Source organism: Pongo abelii, chromosome 2, assembly GCF_028885655.2.
Source record: "Pongo abelii isolate AG06213 chromosome 2, NHGRI_mPonAbe1-v2.0_pri, whole genome shotgun sequence".
Lineage (NCBI taxonomy): Eukaryota > Metazoa > Chordata > Mammalia > Primates > Hominidae > Pongo > Pongo abelii.
In genome coordinates, this window is record NC_085928.1 from 199798866 (window position 1) to 199824475 (window position 25610).

The window sequence follows — 25610 nt, forward strand, 5'->3', positions numbered from 1 at the left end:
GTGTCAGTTTTATGCTTTCCAGGAAAAGACAACGGAGTATACTACTTGGCTTATATGTCTGTAAAGTATTACTTGAGAAGCGTTTCAATTGAAATGTGTTTTCCCACTTTTATTTTGTGTAGTAGGCTGATGTCTCATCAATCCTAAGAAATATACCTTTATGTTATATTAATTGAGGATTTAGCATTGGTAACGAATCTTGTTGTTCTTATGTACAAAATCTCACGTGGAACTGTATATAATTTAAAACTATGATGCTTAAAAGTAGACACATCAGTACCCACATTGCTATTAATGACTTTTGAAATATAGTTTCTGCTTCTCTGTTGCTTCTCAATTGTTCAGTCTTTCTATCATTCCAAAGGACTCTTTTGTGACTCCTCAGTAAATGGAATTTTCCCTTTCTTTTTCTTAATATCTGTAAAATCAGTTTACTTAAGAAATTATATAGCAATATACAGCCTAAACCCTTTCTCAAAATTGTCACTAGCTTTTCTTATTCATTATAACATTTTCATCTCATTAAAAATGATTTCCTCCTTTAAAATTTCCCAGAAAGTATGGCCTCTTTATTTTCTGCTGCTCAGTTTAAACACATCATCAAAAACAGATAATTATTAATGTCATAGGAGCATAACAGGAGATTTATAAACCAGAAATGTGTTTTCTGGGAACCAACTTTCAAGTTAGTCAGGTAAGTTTTATTAACTTCACTGGTGAAGCCCTAGGATAAAGCAGTGCCTAGATCAGGCTCGTTTACCCTTGGCCTTATATGGCACCAAACACTGTTTCAGGACAGTGGAAGAACAGCCTGGGAGGCCTTCAGCCTAAGCCGACCTTGCCCAGGCCCACTCACAAGGAGAAGTAGGAAGGAAGGCCAGTTAGTGCGCAAAGGAGCATGGCTTATTTTGAGGTCCTGTTAATTGCAGGCCAATAAAACAATGGCAGGATTTGAAGGAAGAAAGTATTGCAACAGAGTCACCGTATACTTCGAACTGCAAAGGGAGACTGAGGAAATGTTGCCTCAAGGCCAAAAACCCTGGCTCAAAACACAGTTCCTCAGGTGGCTCAGAGGCAGGCCAAGTTCACCAAGTCAAGGACATTTTCCTGCTACCCCCTTGGGGAGGGGGGCCTTCACCAAACCACCCTGGACATGGATCTCCTGCTGTTCAGAACCCACCCAATAAACAACAGAAGCAAACACTTTTTTTTGGCCCCTTACATGGAATTTTCTCTTTTTCTAAGTCCTTGTTGAATTGAAGAGTGTTTGCTCACTGGCTTTTAAAGTGTGGTCCCAAAACCTTTTTCTTCGTTTATATTGGGTTAAAAAAAAAAAATCAAGGGGCCCGTGTGTCTTTGTTCTCATCCAAGCCCACAATTAGTTAGCTGGGGTTCCTTCTGTGTAGCTAGAAGCAGGAGGGAAGGGGGTGGCCCAGCAGGCGTTTTACTGCCTGCGAGAAAGTGCTGTGAGTTTCTTTGTCCTTTTTGTCAGGGACGGCTGCCTCCCTAATTGTACTGCTGTAGGGAGGCACGTGCCTTTGGGAGCATTATCTGATTCCTACAGGACGTTCAAGAGTGCTTTGTATACTGACCCTTAACTTGAACACAAAGAATATCTTTTCAATCCCCTTCCGAGGCTGTTGCCTCAGGCTTGGATACCTAAGAGCTTTAGTTCAGCCGGGATGTGGACCATTTATATGGGCTCAGGTTTTATTTTTTTGTCCCCTAGTTGTCTTACCTGCAGTTTGGCCACACCTGCCAGGAGAGAAAGCTGAAGATGGTGGATAAGCGGTGGATAGCTGCTATAGAAGTCAGAAGGGAGAGAAGGCGAGACAAACAGCTGCTCTTGTCAGCATGGGGATAAGTGTAAAGAGATTAATAGTTATTTGAAGAGCAAATGGGGACATGGCATTCGGCAGTGGAATGCGAATGCATGAATGTAATGGAATGAGCATGTGACTATTAACATTTAGACAAATGCTTCCTGGACTGAATGGAATGGCAGAACCCACTTCTCCTCCCCCTGCGGAAAAAAAAAAAAAGTTCAATTAAATAATTAAAAATTTGAAATTTCAAAAAAGATAAGCCTAGCTCCTATTTCTTTGTAAGTTTGTTCTTCTCTATAGTTTTACTTAATCTGGGACTCTCAGTTACATTTCAACTGAAGAGCTAGGCCTATTTCCTTTATAAAATATGTACGAACAGGACTGCCTTAATCTTGCTTTTGATTTTTTTTTCTCATTCATTAGGTTGATGAAACAAGATTTCTATGTGTTGGAAGGTTTTACAAAGGAAAAACAACTGTACCATAAGCTGGTTGCCCCTTCTGTTCATTTTGGCTCAGGTTTAGAAATAACGATAGGCTGATTTGCCTACTCAGGCTGACAGTTTTGATGGCACGGACAGAGCCCTGAACTCAGAACCAGAAGATTCAGCTCCGAAAGCCCCAGTCATTGTGTTAGAGGATGCTAGGGCAAATGCTTTACCTCTCCAATAGTAATATAGTCAAGTTTGTTGTAGAGTAAATGAGGCAAAATTAATTTATTCTTTCATAAATATGTTCTTGAGTACTTTTACTCTGTGCTTGGGCCCATTCACATAGAAGACATAAAAACATTTGGCAGAAGGAAATACATGAGCTAATGTATTTTTGAATTATATTGAGCGTAGAATTTTCTTCATAAGTAGTTGGTATTTCTCTTACAAATGTTCTACTCTAGAAAAGAATAAATTTCTATTAAGAAAATGAAAGAACAAATAAAAAAAATTAGACCAGTTTGGATGATTTACTAGCATGTTACTTTTATTTTATTTTATTTTATTTTATTTATTATTATTATTATTATTATTATTATACTTTAGGCTCTATGGTACATGTGCGCAACGTGCAGGTAAGTTACATATGTATACATGTGCTATGCTGGTGCGCTGCACCCACCAACTCGTCATCTAGCATTAGGTATATCTCCCAATAGCATGTTACTTTTTAAAATACATCGTTGGGTGTCCCTAACCCCGCTACGCGTGATCCTCCAGTCTTTGTGAACCCAGTCCTTAGGGGGCTGGGTGGTACACTCTTGGTACTCTGGGACAGAATGTAGAATTGCAAGATTAAGAGAAAATTCGAAGGTCATTTGATTTTGCCCCCATGCAACAATTTAACACTTAAATCCCCTCTGGAACATACCTATCAAGTGGTCTTTCTCATTTTGTGTAACACGCCCCAACCCCCACCAACAACCTCAAAATGGAATAACAGGCAGTATTTATTTAAAGACTTCCTAAGCAGCTACTGAGCACTGGGAACGTTTTGCCTAGTTTGTGAATAAGCATATACTCTACTTTCAAATGCTCTGTAGGAAGTCAGTCTCCAGAGGTGGCACATAGAGCTGAGTGATCTGGAAAAGCCGTTACAAACACACACATGCTCGGACTTCTCTTGTTTTCTCTGTTTATCAAAAATCAATGGTTTTACTTTGAATGTGAAGTGCTTCCGACCTGAGGCCCATCTCTGTAGAATGCATTCACCCATGGATGCCTTATTTTGGAGCGATGATCTGTGGCTTCAACGGCTAATATTGGGGTTTCTGGGTGTCCTTGCAGCCACAGTACACGAACCTGGGGCTCCTGAACAGCATGGACCAGCAGATTCAGAACGGCTCCTCGTCCACCAGTCCCTATAACACAGACCACGCGCAGAACAGCGTCACGGCGCCCTCGCCCTACGCGCAGCCCAGCTCCACCTTCGATGCCCTCTCGCCGTCACCCGCCATCCCCTCCAACACCGACTACCCAGGCCCGCACAGTTTCGACGTGTCCTTCCAGCAGTCGAGCACCGCCAAGTCGGCCACCTGGACGGTAAGAGCAGCGGGCACGCACATACCTGACCCCCAAGTCCAAGGATGGGCTTCACCACGTCCCAGGGATTTCTCCCCCTTCCCAGTTTAGCAATTCCATGTTCATGGTGGAAAATTTGTCTTTGAATATTTAATACTGAACCAGAGAGAGAGAGAAAGTGCCAGTTAGTGGAAAAAGTCCCAATTTAGGAACCGAACGTCTGCGTTCTAGCCAGCTCCTGGCAACTTCAGTCAGTGTGCTCCTGCCTGCTACACTGTTGTATGTGGAAGTTTATGGCAAAGTAAAGAGCCCTGTGCCAACAAGAAGTATCATAATCATGGGATATGTGTTTACAGTCTCCAGAACGTGAAAGTGTTTACCAGTCTCATTCTTGTAAAGAAGTGTCACATTAAGGTGTGATTTTAAAAACTGAATAAATAATAAATATAATGTTATAAAAATTAAGAAAATAAAATCCCATTTATGAAGGAAGGATTAATATGTTTATACATGTAGGTATCAATAAATTATAATTTATCAGTAAATTGTATAATGTCTTATAAATTACTGTTTATAATTTATCAGAGAATTATAATTTATTGATATGTATATATTTATTTAATTTGGAAACATTCTTTTCACAAAGGAAGCCTTTAAATATACATATCAGGGCCCTGAATTAGTCCAAAGAAATTGTTAAAGAAAAATGTTTCTGCATATAAGTTTTCTAAGGAAGCATGGAATTTTCTTTTCATAAATTAGGAAGATACAAGAATTCGTCCAAAGAAATTGTTTTAAAAAATCTTTCTGTATATAACTTTTCTAAGGAAGCATGGAATTTTCTTTTTCGTAACTAGATACAAGAATATTTTATTTCGAAGTGTATTTTGAAATGTATTATAACACGAATAAAGCTCAAGTATAAAAGAGGACACCTACAAAGTTGGTTTTAACTGGTTGATCAAAGAATGTTCAAGACCAAAGTGGTATGTTTGTCAAACAACTTAATGTTTACATGGATTATAGAAATGCTTCCAAATATCATCATCTTAATAAAAAGTAGTTTTAGAATTGTTTTGACAGTTTTTTCCCTCTTTGACAGATGGATTTCTTTGGAAAGCATTTCTATTATATATAGTATCTAGTTCATTCCAGCCTTTAGTTGGTATAGTTTATAAAATGATTGGCATGCATAAGACCTATTACACTCTAACATCATTTCACATCCATTTCCTCTTTTTCACCTGATTTCTTTGTGAAGTACCCAGGACAAGTTTGATAACTTCCACTGTACTAGGGAGGAAAGCTGAAGAAGTTGGAGGTTAAGTTAAGAGGCATGCCTAAAGTTACAGCAACTTGTGTGTAGCTGGGCCTGTTTTTCATTTCTGCTTCCCTCTCACTGGATTGTATCCTTTCTTTCAACCATTTTATATCAGGATCTCCCAAAATTGTCTAGAAATTAATGTTATTTTAGTTCTTTCCTCTTGTGGTTTGAGAAGTAATTCTCCTGTGACTCATATTTCAACTGTAGAGCATGAACATCAGCTTCAAACTTGATTTCTCCTCCACGTGTTACTTATTAATGGTGTCATAATCCTTAGTTTCCTTGACTTTTATAATTCTGGAGGCGATGGATCCTGCGGGTGAGTAAACTTAGAGTTTATAGGCTTCAAATAGTTGGTTGATTGATCTAAGTAGTATCTTACTAAAGAGCCACTAGAATAACCATTTTATAAATGGAGCACTGATATCTCTTAGGTCACCAGCCGGACATTTACAGTCACCAGTCTTCAAAGCTAACGGTTACTAATTTAGTTTACTCCGCCAGGGCTCCATTATATTAGGAGTCGGCATGTCTGACGAGATGATGGGCATATTAGGGCTGCTAAATGAATAATCGCTTTTTTTCCCTGTAAAATGTTTAGAAAACCATGGGGATGAATCTTAATGTAAGTACAACATCAAATTAGTTATCCTTCCCCGTCCCTTCCTCACTACCTCCTCATATAGAAATCTTAAAGTCAGCCGGGCGTGGTGGCTCACACCTATAATCCCAGCACTTTGGGAGGCTAAGGCAGGCAGATCACGAGGTCAGGAGTTCAAGACCACCCTGGCCAACATAGTGAAACCCTGTCTGTACTAAAAATACAAAAATTAGCCAGACGTGGTGGTGGGTGCCTGTAGTCTCAGCTACTGGGGAGACTGAGAAAAGAGAATCACTTGAACCTGGGCGGCAGAGGTTGTGGCGAGCTGAGATCACACCACTGCACGTGATCTGCCTGGACAACAGAACAAGAGTCCCTCTCCAAAAAAAAAAAAAAATTAAAGTTATTTTCAGGTTTAGCACAATCCTAAACCATCACTCAAAGCCCCTCTTTCAGAGAAGTCAATTGTCTCACTCAGAAAGGTTGGAGATCTCTACCAAAATGTTAGGTTTAAAAGAAAAGAAAGTATTCTGGTACACTGGTAAAATTTCCTTACATGTGACAGCAGTAATATCAGTGCCCTGAAAAAAGGGATACACTGTGGTGATGAGAAAAGGGCACTGACTGAGAGACAGAAAACCTGGATTATGGTCTTGATCATTTATGCAAACTTAGCCAAGTCACTTAATCTTTCTAAAATTCAGTCTGTGCCTCAGATGAGAAAGAGGATGAGGATGGTGAAACCTACTCTGTTTTCTTCGGTGAGATGATAGTATTAATAATTAACATAGAAAGTTTTTAGAAGGACTTTGGTTCTTATCGATATATTGTCTGCCATTCATGAGTGTCCTTGGTTAAGTGATTTTGCATCTCTTGGATTTTTGTTCAATTTTCTGCATTCTGCCTATAAATTTTACAATAAGGTTTCTAATCATATATCACATGGTAATTATATTTTGATTAAATTTCTTTCTTGTTCACAACCAGGCTTATTTCAGGCCCAGTTCATTTCTTCTAAATTAGGGCACTTGAACCCTTATCTGAGCAGCTACTAAGATTACCTAAAAAGATGTAAGTTCTTCGTCATGGATACCTGCATCTTAGCTTCTAATTCTTTGAGCCAAATTATATATCCTCATGTTTATAAACAGACTTCCCATTTTAAAAAGTATTTTTTCATATATTTATCTTAGTTGAGCCTCATAACCAAGTTTGTAATTCCTGGTTGTATAGATGAGGAAACTCGAAGATGTAAAGATCACATGGCTAATACCCAGCCAAGTATGGGGAAGAATCCAGGCCTCCCTAACCCCAATTCAAGTCTCTCCACTATACTAGTTAGACTGTTTCTCCTCTGGTTTGAGAGCAGGGAGGGGCATACAAGAGCAGGCAGTGCCTGTGTAGTTTGGAGCTTGCCTCTTATGTCCCAGAGTCCAACTGGTAGAGAAATTTTTTGTGCCTTATTATACAACACCTATTTCTTAGGCATTTGTGCATTTTAAAGCAATTTTTCAAAATAAAATGCTGCTGCATTTTAGAACTGCCCACAAACTGGAAGAAACAGAAGCAGCTGTCATTAGGGGGAGAACATGTTTATTGCATAGTCTTCTGGTAATTCTTTAATAAAAATATTTTTAGTACCATTTTATCACTTGCAATGCTTTCATGTCAAGTTTTCTTTTTTAACTTTTCTGGTTTTACCCTCAGGATTACTGTCAAAATATAGCTAATATATTTAAAGTATATGTGCATTTTTCCTTTGCTTTTCTGTGTTTTAAATAACAAATGTGATTATGTTTCCAGTTCTACAAAAATATGGGATTTATTTTAAACTTCTTTCAATGAAATGAAGTAAAATAAGAACATTTTTCATCTTCTCTGTTTCACACACACATACATACACCACAAACCAACATTTACTTTAGTTTCAGATTTTCTTATTTCCACAATTTAATTGATACTAGTTACAGAGGCCTACCATTTAATATAATGTAGTGCTGGTCTAGCATTGTAGCTGGGAATCGTTAATCATAGGACAGTTGAAAGAATGGTAATGTGGAGATGGCAAGAAACTTAAATTCAGATTTCAACTCTGAAACTTACTAACAGCATATGGGACTTTCACCAAAAATTCAATCTCTCTAAACCTCACTTTTCTCACCTACAAATTAATACTTTCCTTATCATGAGGATTACTTCATGTAAACATACCTATTAGCACCTAGCTACTCATATGCTCCCAAGTGTTTATTGAGTCTGAATTTGAATTTCTTCAGTTCGTGAGTTCATTGTAGTTTTGTTGAGGCTTCGACAAAACTTTAGTACCTTTCGTTGTACTAAAGGTACTCATTTGAGAGAATGAAAAATAAAATTTCAACTAGTGTTTTTTCTTAATGCTTTGGGGCTATTAACATGCATACTTTATAGAGGGACTGTGATACTATCCACTATCCAAATATATGAATAGATGGTATAGGGTGATAACAACCTCTGCTGAATGCAGACTTCTGCAGGCTGGCTCTGCCGCTTTCCGAAGCCTGCCCAAGCAGATGTAGGCTCTCCTTGCCAGTGCAAGGAAAGGCCCTTTCCAGATTTAAGAACCTGTTGATTTTTGACATTCGTTCCTCATTTTTAATCTGATGCTTCATTATGGGAATGCCTTTTTGTATTCTTTGTGTTAAGGAATAACAGTGGGCCTTGCTTATGGCAGACTCAGGATATTAATGTATAATGACAAACTACTGGAAGCAACCTAATCAGTCACCAGTGAAAAACTAGATTAATAAATCGTGGCATGTTATAAGAAATAACCATATGGCCGTTAGAAAGAATTCTCTGTACTGATAAGGAAGGCTTTGGGAGTTGCTGGTGAGGGAAAAAGAAAGCTTTCTGTGGCACTTGCTTGAGAATTGAGAGTCCTGGTAAGGAACCCCCTTGTAGGGGCGGTGTTTCTTTGTGCTCCTCTCTAGTGATGAGGCTTCTTGGTGAATATAGTTCAGTCTGTCTCGATTATTGGCCTCATACACCTTTGCCAGTTTGAGAGCTATTTTTCACAGCTCATGACACAAGAGTACTCTCTGTGTGCACACGCCATGAAAATCCTCAGGTTGTTTTTTTGCTTTGTTTTGTTTTTTAAATTGTGTTCAGACTGAAGTAAGGACCCTATCCCTGGGACATAGGATCATTTTTTGCTGTTGTATCTTTCTCCTGTCGTTGACCTCAAGGTCTTGTATGGCAGACACCCTGATCTAGTGCCCAGCACAATGTCCAGCATACAGTAAACCTTTAATAAATGGGAAGGAACTTTTTTTTTTTCTCATAGTTGAAGGAAACAATTGTAGTTCCCAGCAGGAGCCCTCAATTCTGACTCTGATTGTTAACTAACTGCCCATGAATTTGTTCCCTTCAGCCTTCACCCATGATTTATAGAGAGCGTTCTTCCTTTGCCTTTCTTAATCGTGCCAGCTCCGTGTCATGTTCAGAGCTGTGGAGAATTTGACTTGAGCAAGTGGAGAGATTAGGGAGGTGGCGTTTGAAAGGGGAACAGCCAGTTCCGGGGAAAGTTCCATTGATCCCAGCATATGGGTCTTGGTCTCGCAAGCTCACTCCCTTTGGCTCCGCAGGCAGGCTGAGATGCGCGCCTGTGGCCCACCCTCCCTGTCATCAGGTTACCTGTAATGTAAGACTTTTAGAAAAAGGCTGCCAGCTCTGCAGAAATCTAATGCAACCCAGCCAATTGCGTGGCCCTCTGGAATTTAGAGACTCTTAAGAATAGCCCATCAAAGGACAAGATGTACAGACAAACTCTTCGATGGTAAATAGGATTTATCAGTTTTCTTTCACAGTGGAAGCACTTCCCCCATTAAAGTCTGAGTCTCATCTGGGGCTTGATCTAATCTTACAATTGAGTGGCTGTTAGATTTCATTGGTGAGGGGCAGAAGTCAGTAGCTCGTGCCACTGGTACATGTGTTCGTGTTTATCATGACAAGATAATTTTTACTTCTTGCCATAGCTGTTTCATAAATTATGTGAGATATGTATCAGGTGCCTTTTTGTGCCGCTCCCATGATGAAGAAAATAATAGCATTGAGCATATTAATCTGTTATCTAAACTATTTCTTAGTTCACAGAGTGTTGAGGAAGAATGTACTAAATAAAGTGCTTAGAGATTCTTGGTGATGGTTCAAGTAACTTACCTCTAAGTTTTGGATTTAAAATGAATGTTCATTTTAAGGCATGCTTCCGAAGAGTTGTTCCCTTGTCCATAGCAGAATAACTGAATCAGCATTCTTGCCTAAGTTTTAGATTGACTCTAGGTTAACGTATTTGTGATGAGCCAGTTTAATCTAATCTAATGCTTATCAGCCTCCCATACTATTTTGAGCGATTTGTTCACTGCACCATATGGAGTGTCTATTTAACATTGAACTGATCTTGATTTATTGCATGTGAACATTATAAAAACTATTGATTTTAAAAATGAATAATTTAAATAAAGCTTATATTTCTTTTCCTACTACAAAGAGTAACAGCAAAAATCCTCTGCTTTTCCCTTTTCTTCTTTCTCCCTATTCTTCTCCTCTTCCCCCATTTCTTCTTCCCCTTCCTTCTATTGCCTCCTCTCTTTTTTCTTCATTTACATTATTATTATTAGTGAATTTGGTTTTGTAGGTATCAGCTACATGGTATCTTGTTTTGTTTTGTTTTGTTTTTTTTACTATAGCTTCACTCTTCTCCATAAATTAATATGGAGAACATGATATATATCAATCACCATGGGAATTTTTATCAAGATTAAATTATCAGACCCTTTTCATGTTAACAAATCACTTTGGCGAATAATAATGGGCTGCTTTAGAGGTAGCAAACTCAAATGTCATTGGGGTCAGGGAGGTGGCATAAATGAGCCAAATGATAAGTACAGAAACTGTGGCAAAAGAGCTTATGTATTCTATCTACAAGGACATCTGCTTCACAATCCCAGACTGTTGTCACAGGGGAAAGTAGGCCTAGTATTAAAATATTTAAAATATTAAATTAATTATCACAATATTAAACTTAAATATTAATTTTTTAAAAGAGTAACTAGAAACCTGGGTTTGCATGTAATATCTTCATATCTGAAAATGATGATACTAATTCAAAAAAAAAGTTGTAAAACACTACAGGCCAAACAAAACAGTACACAGGCTGCATGCCATCCTGTGCAAGGTGTTAATGGCAACAAGGGGAGATTACTAAATGTTTAAATAAATTAATTGGAAGTTAGTTATTAAAATAACTAAAATAACTGGAATCAGCATCTAAGAGAAAGGTTACTAGTAGGTATATTTTATTCACAAGTAATAATTGTTTATTCCTTTACAAAGTCATATAGATTAATCTCTTGTTGCATTTAACTAAGCAATACATTATCAGAACATATTTTTCTCAACTTGTTTTCTTACAGCAAATGACCTTTCTGCTTCTCATTTTCATATCATTTTATATTTTAAAAATCTAATGATATGCAGTATTGGATACTTGGAAGTTTATTGTTTGTTTGTTCCTATGCTTATCATTAGAGAATTATGGAACTCTGTAACTTAACTCCTTAAAATTGGCCAAAGTTGTACTCAGAAAAGAGCTCTGAGATTTAAAGGGCTTCTAATCAATTTTCTCAGCTTACTAACAGATAGCTTATTTTTAATTGGCACATAGTGTACCAGCACAAAAATCACCTGATAATTGAAGTATAAAGAGAAAATAATGTCATAAGAACTTTTAATGACTCTGGAAAACTCTATCATTAAGCTCAACAGAGATCCCTTAAAATGAATGCAAACTTAAAATCAGCCCTGAGTGATGTGTACCATTTATTGTGGGATTGTTGCTCTTGATACATTTCCATACATGAGCTTTGCACTTTCTTCTGTTTGCGTTCTCCAAATTAGCTATTTCCATAACGTGACCAAGTCTATGCAATTGTTCCTACCCGCTTTGGTAAAGGGCCGATGTATGTTTCTTATGAAAAGTACTCAGCAGTTTCAGCTGTCATATCATGAGTAAAACCTTATAACTATATATAAAATAAAACCCTGTGGTTTTACATTAGCAGCAATTGGTATGTCTAGTCAGGTCACTGTGACTGAAAGGAGACTTGAGACAATGTAGCTTTCCAACAACTTCCAATTCTTCAAAATTAAAGAAGAGTTTATTGTAGAATAGAAAGATAGAAAGATAATTCTTCAGTTCTTTGAAGCCCTGCAGACATTTTGTAGATACGGAATGGTTTTTAGAACGATGGATCCTATAATGAGGCACACAGAGGTCTAAAGGTAATGATCTTAGTAGATTTCTCTCTTGCGGCTTTTAGTAACGATCATGACCCTATCATCAGGCCCACCACGTGAAATTTAAAAGAAAATCTGATAGTAGTCAGAGACCCTAGATCTCATTTATTGTGAGGTAAATTAGGGAGGGATTCTCACTTTACAGAGAGAATGAGCCTTCTCATTTTAGTCTGAATTTAATAATGAAGATTCGTGGGGTGGGAACCAACAACTTGCCACCTTGTTATTGTATCAGAAAGGACTGAAAACAGAGCAGGGACCTTGATTGATAATTGTGTTAGTACCAAACTTTCAAGTTCATTGATTAAATAGGAGTTCCTTCTTGGGTTAATGCCTAAGTTTTTATTTTTGTTTTGCTTCGTGTGCTGTTCAGCCAGTATCATCTGCATTGAACCTTATAAAAACTATAATGAATAAGTTGAGGAGACTATTTCTAAAGACTTTTCCTTTGAGTGGTTTCCAAGTTGTATTAAATAAGAAGACTAATGATTACTTAAGGGTTCTCATTTGAATTTGAGAAGACATCTGACAGGCTCCTGAGGAGTGTGACTCATTAAGTAGAATACGGGACTCAGAAGGACAACTTTGGGGTACTAACAAACTATATGAACTGGGGCAGGTCTTTTGTCTCTGTCCGTATGTTAAATGAGTATTATAATTTTTACTTGGCAAGATTGCTGTGAGGCGTAATTAAAGTTTATAAAGTGCTTTGGGAGCCTGAGAGATGAAGCTCTAAAAACATAATATGTTATTATCTCATCCTGGATTTTTGTTTTTAGATTTACTTGCTTGAATCTGTATCATAACGATGCTTACAATTCAGGCAGTTTTCTGAGGTTTTTTATTTCTACAAAGACATGAAATAAAATAACATAAATATATAAATCCCTAGATATTAATATGGGATGAAAAAATTATACATAACTTTTTTCTGATGTAAAAGAGTTTCTTCTTAAAAAATGTTTAATTGAATCTTATATCTGTTAACCAGCTTTATGTTTTTAAAAGCATTTCAGTGTTTTATTGGTAACATTTTTGCAGAACCAGTAAAAAGTTTTAAAATGCAATCATCTTTACTGGGTCATGAGAAGAAAAATTTACTCCATTTAAAAAATGTAAATACATATTTAAATGTAAATAAATATGCACATTCAGATATATATAAATATAAATATATTACTCCAATTGAATAACAATGGAATTAATTTACAGTAATTAGAATTTGATAATTTGGGCTAGAAAGATATTCCTTTCTTCTATATTTCTGCCTTACTTTTTTCTTCTACTGTGTGTTCATTTGAGATTTTCATATTTATAAAATATCAAAATGTATGTAGAGCCCTGGAGTTAATATAAATTGCCTTGAAAATTCTTTTTATTCCTACTTTGTATTCTTGAAAGAAAAATCATGTTTTCCCATAAGAACAATGTCATAATCATGGATAAAATTTCTGACCAAGGTATTGTCATCGAATAAGTGATAGACATGTTTAACTCTGTGTCATAAAAGCAAAGCTATTACCACCATAAGCCACTGTAATTATTTGAAATAGCAAAATGATTCTCATTGTCGTATAAAGTTTGCTTACATATTTTGTATGCCTTGACATATATGTGTTGTTTACTTATAAAATGTTATTTTTATAAACTTATCTAGAACTGACTGCTATTATAATAAATACTTTAACATTTTGACATGCCATAATTTTGATCCATTTCACGGGGAATAATTTGAGAAGCCTATGTTTCTCAAAATTTTCATAGGAAAATTAGAATGGATACTTGTATAATATATTCCTGTTACTAGGAATGATGCTCAAAAAAATTCTGTAGTGTAGGTCAGTCTTCATTTTAAGCAATTGAATCCATTTTTAATGATATTACTTAAGAATTTTGCTTGTAAGAAAAAAAAACTGTATCTGATTGAATTTGAAAATGTAGTTTTGGAGTGTATTCACTATTCCTGCCTGATACCCCACTCCCCAAAACAGAGCAGTCTTGAGGAAATAAAAGGTCCTCAAAGGCAACTAGATATGAGAAGAGTTTGAATTGCTAATGGGGAGACTTCTAGACCTTTGCCTTGATGTTAGAAAAGGAATCTGAGAACATGATTTGTGTGTTAGACCCAGAGTTTGTCTTTAAACACAATTCAAGTTTTTCACCTTTCTTATAACTTTTCTATATAAAACCATGGATTTAGTGAATAAAGCATTTGGAAAATTGTGGATAGTTGATAGATAAAGCTGATTGACCAACAGGTAAAAATAGAAAGTATTTTCATAGTAGGAATTTGGAATAACTTTTTCTATATTTCCAAAGTTAGAATGGATGCCTAGAAAATGTATCCTTATTGTGATGATTAAAAATCTCTTTTTGAACTAAGACACATAAGAAAGTAACCTCTTTCTCCTTTGCTTATTCTCCCACCCAGGCTGTGTTGAAGTTATACAAGTATAAGCAAATGTACACTGTTTTTTAAAATGCTTTAGTCTAATTTTGTTACCTTTAAGTTTAGCTACTTGGCAAATAATTATTTTTAATATTGCTTAAGTCAAGTCTTTTACAAATAGAATTGTCAACATCTAAGAGTTACCAAAAGGTATTTCATTCTTTAGATTTTTATTGTTCTTTCACAGTACTCACGGGTAACGGATTCTATTTTACTTTTTTTTTTTTGAGACAGAGTCTCACTCTGTCACCCAGGCTGGAGTACAGTGGTGCCACCTCAGCTCACTGCAACCTCCCCCTCCCAGGTTCAAGCAACTCTCTGCCTCAGCCTCCTGAACAGCTGGGATTACAGGCGCATGCCACCACGCCCAGCTAATTTTTGTATTTTTAGTAGAGATGGGGTTTCACCATCTTGGCCAGGCTGGTCTTGAACTCTTGACCTTGTGATCCACCCGCCTCGGCCTCCCAAAGTGCTGGGATTACAGGCATGAGCCACCGCACCCAGCCCTATTTTACTTTTATCTATTGTCAATGACTACATTGAATACTTTTGTATGTAAATGTAACAAAGGCATATTGTGCAGTTATTTATACTTTATGTCTGAGAATTATCACATAATTTAGCAAACATTAACTCATCTGTGTACCTTTTGCTGTAAAAGCTATAGAGCAAGTGATGTAGATGGGGACAAGAAAATGACTCACTCAGCATCAGAACCACAAGGAACTATAGACTTCTTGTAGTCTGGTTTTCTCTTCAAAAAGCAATTAAATATATGACCATTTGTATAAGTTTCCACAATGCATTCATATTTCAGAACTGATTTCTTACCTAGCACAGCATGGATTTCAGTTATAATGTTTCTCTTTGCAGAGGCGTGGTAGACATGGTGTTAGTAGGTATAAGAATGGTTCTGGGAACAATCTTTTAAGTTTTTATAGACTCTTTTCTCACACCTCTCCCCCACCCTAAGTGTAATTGTCATCTTAGACACTTTGAGTTTAGGGGTGGAGATAGGGAGAGCATCATCAGAAGGAACAAAAGGAGGAAGGGGAAGTGAAATGGTTTGTTGGATACTAGTGAGTGGAGCATTTTACAAAAGTACAATGCACGCATTTTACATTTGTTAGTTAGATGTTTTCTAAGATGCTGTTGTAGCTCTGATGGCATATTTTTATGGATATAAACTTCTAATATGAGGAAGAGAGCCAAACCAATTCAAATAGCATGTTAAAATTCAATCTATCTATAATCTTCACGTCCATGATTATTACATTCTGTAATCTCATGGGTATTTTTGCTTCCAAATATAAGGACATACCTATTATTTCCTTCAGTTTTCTTTTTAGGAGAGTTGACTGAACTATTTCAGGAAAGAAGATGTCTTACTTTCCTTTGCCTAGAAAGCCTTGCTGCTTTTTGAAAACAGTGCATTTTCTTCAAAATATACCCAATGCTTTAGGTGGTCTTAATGAATGACTAATACGTAATTGTATATACTTTTCTAAAATGCTTTGAAACTTCCAGGAAAGAGGGTCCCATTAAATATCAATTTGAATTTTAGTGAAAAGAACAAAAAAAAGCAATAACAAATTAAGACCTTTGATTCATGTGTACTAGCAGTGGTTTTATTTTGGTAGTTAGTGTCATGATGTAATTGAAGCAGTATTTTCATATAGAAGCATTTTTTACTTTTATGATCTTTCTACTTGTTAGAAGTATTCTTTTATTATAGTTACTTTTGAATGTATGTTTCCCTTGCACGAACTCAGAATACAGCCTCACTTCACAGCACTTAGATCTGATTTCCTGCATTCATACTGTTTGCCTTTGAGGGTCCAGGTGACTTGCAGTAATCTCCACCTCTTCCAGAGCCAGAGAGAAAGAAATGGCGACAGCTACTTTGTCATCTTTTGTCACTGGTCTCAATAGAGGGTCAAGTGTGCTTACCACATGGAGGATGCTTCAGAACAACAAGGGAAAGAATTAGAGTGTTGCCTGGGTACTGCCCACACAGTTATATGAACAGTGAGAGAGGTTATGTTTTCCTAAGCCTCACTTAAAGCATTCCCAACTAACAGATTTTCTGTTTCTAATGGTTTGAAATTTTGTTTTTAAGTTGTTACTTGGGCATGTGGTTGTAGGGCATAGATTATCTCCTAATTTATTGCTTTCTTAATTTGACATTGGAATTTAGACTTCAGAAACAAAAAATGCAATACTTTGAATTATCTTCTTTCCATAAGTTCCTGATTTAAAATGAAAATGTCCCCTTATCTGCTAATTACGAGATATCATATAAAGCATATAGTACTTACAGTATATCTTTTTTGGTTGTTTTACAAGATGAAGATTACAAATATGATATTTAGCACATCCTGACTCTTCTTGAAAGCAGGGACTATGGCTCTTTTACTAAAGGACAAACAAATAGTGCTTAAGGAAACAGGATGGTGTAGGAGAAAGAATTCAGCTTTGTGGTCAGATAGACCTGGGATTGAATTTCACTTCTCTCTAGCTGTATGGCGTTGGGCTAAACACTGTCTCTGGAGTGGCTTCCTCACCTTTCAAATAGGGTTAATACTCCTTTAGGTAACAATGTTATCGGTAGGAATTGATATAATAAGTATAAAGTGCCGAAAACAATGCCTGTAAATGGTAATTTCTATTAGGATGGATCATAGATTTAGGATTAGAATTTACACTAAACCTGCCTTATTCATAGATTTGTGCAGAATCGTAGCAGGAAATCTACTCCATAAAGTAGCTCTAGCCTCTGGTGCCTAGTAGAGGTGATATATTAGGATAGTACTTTAAAACTTTTACCCCAATTAAGAGCAGAGGAAAATGAATGGCTACATTAGGCATCCTGAGGTTTTAATCTGAAATGGCCCATAGAAGACATACCATTTTCTTTCTGAAAAACTTATTTCAACTTTGCATTTAAATATAAATGTATATTTAAATATAAGTATTTCTTCCCCTCATTAAAAAATCTTTAAAATTGTTGTTCCTGGAAGATGAGTAGTATTTATCTTGTAACATTGAGTTATTATACCCAGGCGCACTACCAGGCACATTTCTGATGTACAAGTGCCTTCAATAATTGTTTCAGAAGCACAATTTTGAGATAAGTTAAAGTGCCCTGGGAAAAAGCATTGTTTATTTTTGTAGCCTTAGCCCAAAATGACTCGGACTCATGCTACAAAATGATAACGCTCTTCATCAGTTGTATAGAGCTCCTTCTTTATGGCCAGCTTTCCTAGAGATATTTTAGACTTCTTTAGATGTCCCCAAAAGCACAATAACCACATAAGGGAAGCCACAGGAAGGCAGATTGCAGCAGAAAATGAATGGTCAGAGTTCTCTAGGGGTGGCATGCACTCCCTCCAGTGGTGGGAGTTCTCCACCTCCAGAGAGTGAGAGACCCTTGACTCAGGTTTTAGATGAAAGAAACAATCGAGCAGCCTCTGAAGTTCCCCTTGAATTCAAATTCTGTGCATCCAGAAGAGAAGTATTTTGTGACCAGAAAGATATAGAATGACTGCAATTGACCTTTTCTATGCCAGACCATTGGTTAACTGAAGAGAGTAGACTCTCCAGACAGGCAGTGGACTCAGCCTACATCAAAACACACAGCAAGCCTTCTGTGCCTTTCCCAGGACAGTGACTCTTCTTTTCTCTCTGAAGCTGTGGTTCTATGTAGGAAACTGCATAGGGTGAAGCTAAAAGGTAGGATGGGCCAGCCTGTGTAGGGTAAGGCATTTTAACTCTATCATATGGGCAGTGTGCTGACATTGCATACTTTTTGAGCACCTCTTCAGATCAGTATATAAAGCAGATTAACCTGACAGCAGATGGAGGTTGGTTGGAGGGGCCTGCAGTAAAGGAGAGCAGTTTGGAGAATGCCACGGCATTGCAGACACACACTGTGGAGCTCAGCACTCACTCGGTGATGTGGCTCACTCAACAGGGGAAGGTCAGAGGTGAGATAGGGCAGGAGTCAGTTGCTGAAGTCACTACTCCAAAGGGCTAGATAGAAAGGTAGGGAGGGGAATGGAGAGCCAGAAAAGGAGCCAAAATGATTCGCTGTTTTACTAGAGCAGGTCTGTCCTAAAGGCTTGGCTGCCATTCTCTAGAAGGGACCTTGACGAATCACTTCCTCCCTAGTGCCTGTTTTCTTGTCTTCAAAGTGAGGATGATGCTACCTATCCTGAAGTGTTATTGTGAGGATTAAATGAGATGATGGGGTGAAAGTGATTTGTAAACTAGGAAGTCTGTCATGCAAATTGCATGATAGACTTTGGATAGAGGCAGCAGGTATACCTTTCAGCTTTCTCTCTTGCAAAATGGACATTTGTATCCTCTCACCTGGGGTCCAAGATGAAGGTACTGGTTCAGTGAGATAACTCTTATCCAGCCTAATCTCAAGACTTCCTTTCATGCTCTCTCTCACACCTAGTGATAAATGCCAAAAGCCGAATAGCTCCCCAAACCTTGATCCTTCTGCCTTTCCTCTCTCCTTGAGGAGAAACCAAAGTAGTCTAGTGAATAAAATTCATATTTTTCTCCCGGGCTGATTGAAATGGCTGACTGTGGGAGCCCAGGGCCTTTTTGTAGGACTCTTTTTTAAATTTATTTTATATATATATACATTTTTTTTTTTTTTTGAGATGGAGTCTCGCTCTGTCACCCATGCTGGAGTGCAGTGGCACAATCTTGGCTCACTGCAACCTCTGCCTCCCAGGTTCGAGCCATTCCAGATTCAAGCCATTCTCCTGCCTCAGCCTCCCCGGTAGCTAGGACTACAGGTGCCTGCCACCATGCCTGGCTAATTTTTGTATTTTTAGTAGAGATGGGGTTTCACCATGTTGGCCAGGCTGGTCTTGAACTCCTGACCTCAGATGATCCACCTGCCTCAGCCTCCCAAAGTGCTGGGATTACAGGAGTGAGCCACCTCACCTAGCCTGGACTTTTCCAATTAGGCTGTGCCGGGGCTGCTGTGAAACTGTTTTCCTATGAAGACAGTGATTTTCTCCTTAGGGTGGCTGCTGTCACACAGCACTGCCCCTTTCCTTATAATACTTGATCACAGACACAGTGACATCTGTGCCTAGATCACAAGCCATACTTACTCAGGATGATTTTCCTCTTAAAGCACCAGGGAGGGAGAGGCCCTTGTCAGAATTCTCACGACTGAATCATTGCCATGAGCTAATGTCTCCAGTTTTATGAGTCAGTGCTGGCCCAGGCATCGGTTTTGTAGGTTTAAAAAAAAAAAAAAGACATGGGTTAGACTCCCCTAATATCATTAGCTTGTTCAGGGGGAAAGCAAACTGAGCTATCATCAGACAGCAGCATTTTAGAAATCAGATGTTTGGTTCCTCTCCTCTGTAAGGATATAGAATAAGTGAAAGAATTTAAGAATTAAAAGTAATAGTAATAAAAGCTCTCTGATTTGTGCGTGTGTTTTGTTTTGCTTCTGGCAAAGAAGGTGAAATGATGTGTTTGGGAGATGAATGTTCTTGTAATAGGCAAGATGTAGCTTGCAGGAGAACATCTGTAACAAACCCTTATTCTGCATGAGATACAGCCAAGACCTGTTTGTGTGTTAGTGCCTGTTCAAACATGTCTAATTTTTTAAACGATTTATAAAGTTTTGGAGGAATCACCTTAAAATGTTATTTCCTCATATAATGGGCATATACATTGACGGCGTGGTGGCTAAACTGTACACCCTGTTGGAGTTTGAGCAGTGCCGATATTGAGCTAAGTGATATAAAAATGGTTATCAATATGAAGTAGATATAAAAGTATTAGGAATATCTGCAATCATTCATGAGTCTACCGATTAATCCAGCAGGAGGCAAAAATAAATTATGCTTTCCACGTTTTTAAATGTTCTTGATAGAGAATTTATGCAAAGAATAAAAGGGAAATACATGGATATTTGCTTCAAAATACCCAGAGGTATTGCTCAAAACTTGATTAAAAATAAAATAACAGAATTGGGGATGGAAGTCAACAAGAAAGAATAAGCTTAAATAATATCAGTATCTATTAAACAACATGATTTTTAATTGTGTCTTCTCTATTCTTTCCCTGTATCATATATTTACACATAATAGGAAATACCTTTTAGGAAAGATAGTGGAAGCCTTCTCTTTTGTTTTTAATAGCCATTGCTTGTGTAGTGCTAATGCACCTTCTTAAATCCACGTGTTTTAAAAAAAAATAATATTTTATGGTAGTCATGTACTTCTCAATACATCATTTGGAAAGAAAGTTAGGGGTATGCGCTGTAATTTGTACCCGGTATTCAGAGTTTACAAGAAAGATTGCTCTTCCCTGCAGCCTCTCCTCCCTTCCCCCTCCTTCTTTCTCACCCTCACCTGCTTCTTGCTCCTTGTTTCTTTCTCTGAAGAAGGACATGAGCTACATGGAGGACAGGGCAGAAAAGGGAAGAAAAAAATAGGAAATGGTGAGAAAAATATTAAGGACATTTAAAGCTTAAAGTTTTATGGTTCTTTTTAGCTAAATGAATCTTTTGAGCTTCCATAGGGGAAATTAGTGTAATTAAAATTTTCTAGTTCATAAAACCAAATCTTTACATACTGACTGAGCCCACTGTTAAGTATTGACTAAGGCAAGGACAAATGTTATCCTCTGACTTGGAAAATTCAGAAGAAGCATTTTGTCTCTTAAATGAAGGTAGGTTGATTATATTTGATGAGCTCTACATCCAGAAATTTAACTTCTCTTTTGCTTATACTACTTTAAAAATGATTTTATGGACACCGTGATGTAAACAATGAGTCTCTCTGGGAAGGGATACTGTGTATATTTTTTGTTTTATTTTTAACTTTCTGGCATTCCAAGACACATACAATTTTTATTTGAGGGAAATATTCATAAAATAGAATACGAAGGAACTATTCCAAAGTCAGGAGCTGAGTGAAATACCCCAATTAAAAAACTGAAAGGATTCTTTATCAGTAAGTTTCAGGATATGTGTAGAGCTCCGCAACATGAAAATTCAGTATTAATAATTTTGGCTTGAAATATTTTCAGCTTTATCTCCTTATAAGCTTCAGAATTACTAACCACTGAAACTGGTATAACTAAGAGGATGCATAGCATGGCTCTCATAGGATCTCTCCAACTGGTGCCTTGTAATTTTGCATGGTATGCATGTGCACACATGTCCCAAGATGCGTTTGTTGAGGCTTGGTTGAAGGCCCCATACTATGAGGTCTCAAATGTTAGAGTTCACTGAACAGCACCTTTAGTTTCAAAATGCATTTTCTAAACACTAGAAGGTACACATTGAAGAAAAACAGATGTAACTCCACAGTTGACTAGCTGGGTTGACTAGGCAAGTGACCTGATGCTTCTGAGACTCAATTTTCTCTTCTGTGAGGTGAAAATAATCTCCATTGAAGGCTTTTGAAAGTTCAATATATGAAGCCCATAATATACTTCCTGCCACTGAGCAGGCCCTTGATAAATTGTGCTAGTTATTATTAAGGCTAGACACTATTGGGTAATTATATTAATAGATAAGTTAGCCCTTTTTCAAAGAGCTCACAGTCAAGAAGGGCAAACTGATAAACCTAGTTGTAATTTAGTGTGACAGGTGCTATAATCTGTCTGGAATGTTCCCCTAGCCACCACCAACTCTGTCTGCCAGGCAGACTCCTACTTATTCTTTAAAACTCATTGGAAACATTAATTGTAGATGAACACTTGCCTTGTGATACCCACCCCCCACCAGCTCCCCCTTACAGACACGTACTCAGGAGTTCAGAGGCAGTAGCTTTGACCTTTCATCTCTGAGTCTTAGTGCTGGCACATATAATGGGTCTTAACAAATATTTTTCAGGTAATACCTATTACCTAAACAAAGTGGAATGTAGTACAGAAAACTGATTTTGCTAGTTTCACAGAAAACTTAGCATTTAAAGTTGGGCCTTCAAGGATAAGCAAAGTCTTGGGAAAAATAAGAATAGATATTCCAGGTAGAGGGACCAGGGTAAGTAAAGGCATGGAGACATGAATGTGTTATATGAGTCTAGGAGTGGGAAGCAGTTTGGTATACCTGGACCATGGAATGTTTGCAGGAACAGGAGTAGCAGGAAATGAGGCTAGAGAGAAGCCCACAGAGCCAGACTGAGATGGGCTGTGAATACCACCCTAAGGAGTTTGGCTCTAGTCCTGCAAGAGTTAAGAAAACATGGAAGGGCTGTGAGTTGGGAGATGACATCATGTTCTGTTGGAGGAAGCTAACTGGCAGCAGTTTGGAGGTAGGGAGACTAAAAGCAGGGAGGCTAATTGGAAAGGTGTTGCAATATTTTAGATAAGAGATATGGGGGCCAGGTGCAATGGCTCATGCCTGTAATCCCAGCACTATGGGAGGCCGAGGCCGGTGGATCACCTGAGGTCTGGAGTTCAAGACCAGCCTGGCTGATATGATGAAACGCTTTCTCTACTAAAAATACAAAAATTAGCTGGGCTAGGTGGTGGGTGCCTGTAGTGCCAGCTACTCGGGAAGCTGAGGCAGGATAATCGCTTGAACCCAGGAGGCAGAGGTTGCAGTGAGCTGAGATCGTGCCACTGCACTCCAGCCTGGGCAACAGAGCGAGACTCCATCTCAAAACAAGCAAAAAAAAAAAAAAAAAAAAAAAAAAAGATATGGAGATATGGGCAGGCAAAGGGGAATGGAGGTGAGTGTGGGGTTTGGGGTGGTTTTGCAGTATATATTTTAGAGATAGAAACCTATTTTCCGTAATTGGGATTATTTTGACTGCTACCATTGTAACATTTTCTAGACATTTGTTTTAGAGCTACTTCTTATAAGGACTGTACCAAGAAACTAGTTGAATGATATATTCCTGAAGGTTTGGGGCCTTTTTGGTGCCACGCTTTACTTTCTTTAGTTAGGATTAGTCTTGGCTATTTATCCTACTGCTTTGACTAAGAGAAGAACCACATACCTGTAATTGGTCAGACAAAAGAACATTTTATATTCTCTATATCTCTGCCTTGCACTAGAAATGTTTGGGTAAAAAAATTATTGGTTTAAGAAGGAAGAAATGTGCCCAAATAGCCAATGATTGGCTTGATGGCTTTGGCTAGGCCATTTTGCTGCTTTGAGCTTCAGTTTTCTTATCTGTAAAAGAAACATATTGAGCTAAATCTTGATATCTTTTTCCTATTTCTTAACGTGGTATGGAAGTTAACACTTTCGTCCTTTTACTGAGTGAAAATAATCTAACAGTAGCTTAAAGAAAATGGAAGCATCTTTCACTTCAGTGTTTTGAGCGTAATGAAATGGATGCTATTATTATAAATAGCAATGCCATTTTACAAAATCAGAAGCTAGGAAAATGTATTTGGCCTTTGACTCGTGGTTGGTCCTCAGTGAATGTTCAGTGAATAGAACTATAAAATCTCTTTGTTCTTTTTTGCTGAGTAATAAAGACCATAAATTTATTACAGATGACATTTACTGATAAAAAAGTACTTTTATTTTTACTGGTACCCAAAGAAGGATTCAAAAATCTTGACAGATACCATATTACCAAATCTAACTATAGGAGCCTGGACCAAGAGAGAAGACTCTGTAAATCACCTGTCTACAGACCCAAGACCCAATCCTCTTAAAAGAGGATTCAGGAAATCATTTAAATGTTTCTTCCTGCTTTCATGCCTTGAACATGCTGTTTCTGAGTAATACACTACAGAGATTGCTCTAATCGACACTAAATATGAGTTTTAAGCATTTATTCTGAAAACTAGACCCATGTAAACAAGTTAGAATCCAACTGTCAATTCTTAGAAAATCTACTTTCCCTATATCTCTACTGGATTATTTGTCTCAGATCTTAGAGGAGGAAGTGGAAGAGCTGGAGAACAGCACGTGTTATTTTAGAGTTATAACTGGAAGTATTTGGAACGGCTTCTGTGAAAGTTTATTTCACTGAAAATGTGGAAACAGCTTTGGAACTAAGGAATGGGCAGAGACTAGATTTGGAGGAGCAGGGTACTAAAAGTCTAGAGTCTGCTGAGGGCTTAGAAGACAAAAAGACTCTGGAAAGTTTGGAGCTCTTAAAGAAAAATAAAAATTTACTTCACTTCTAACTATTTGGTTGGTGCAAAAATAATTGCAGTTTTTGCCATTACTTTTTCACCAGCCTAACAAATTCAATGTCAAAGATTTCTATACTGCTGACAGTTTTTTCCAAATATTAGCCCTTTTAATTATTTAATTACCAAACCAATGTAACCTTAATTTTTTTCAACCAAGATAAACAATTTTTCTGCAGTAAATTTGTATTTATGTTCCAGACACATCTCATCTGATCTACAATATTTTCTTAAATTGTATAAAGAGAAATTATTGTACATCAGATGAGCTGTGTCTGGGATTAAGTATTAGCTCCACTGTAACCTTCATTTTTTTGAACTCCGGAAAGAAAGGCCAACGGTCATTTACTAGGGTTGGAATAGGATGGGGAATGGGGCTTTGGTGAGAGAGCATTGGACTGTTGGTTATAGAAAAACAGTTCAAGTATATCTGGAGTTCGGATTTGAGATCTGACTAGGAGAATCTGTCTAGTGAAAAAAGCTAGGCCTTTACAAATTGTAGTCAGGAGCTACCCTTGTAATAGTCTGCCACAGTTCCTGATACAAAAGATTGATAATTTGTGTGTTTGAAAAACAAAGCAAAACAAAAAATATCTACCTTCAATTTGACTTACTGCAACTCTGATTTTCATGGCAAGGGATAGAGACAAAATTCATTCTATAAAATTTGAAAAAAAATGTATATTCTGAAACCACTGGAAATTGGATATCAGCATTAATTTTATTGGACTGAAAAACCTCCAGTTTACTAACAGGAGTTGAAAGTCATCACTTTTCCTTTCATAATAGTGAGTTTTCATCACAAACCACAATGATATGCTTATCTCAAATATATTCATTTACTTGTTTTACACAAGTATCATTTCTCTTTACATAACATGCAATTTTGTTGCTGCTGCTGTTGTTTTATTATGCCTGTC

At 37.4% G+C, this 25610-nt stretch overlaps 1 protein-coding gene across 8 annotated transcripts in view; it reads left to right on the forward strand.

Moving 5' to 3' along the window:
* TP63 (tumor protein p63) overlaps window positions 1-25610 on the forward strand; it is a 266146-nt gene that overhangs the window by 174188 nt on the left and 66348 nt on the right. For all 8 annotated transcript variants that reach the window (XM_054553125.2, XM_063722391.1, XM_063722388.1 and 5 more), the window contains one exon: window positions 3604-3858. In XM_054553125.2, coding sequence (XP_054409100.2) covers window positions 3604-3858 — 255 coding nt within the window. The remainder of the gene's footprint in view (window positions 1-3603; window positions 3859-25610) is intronic.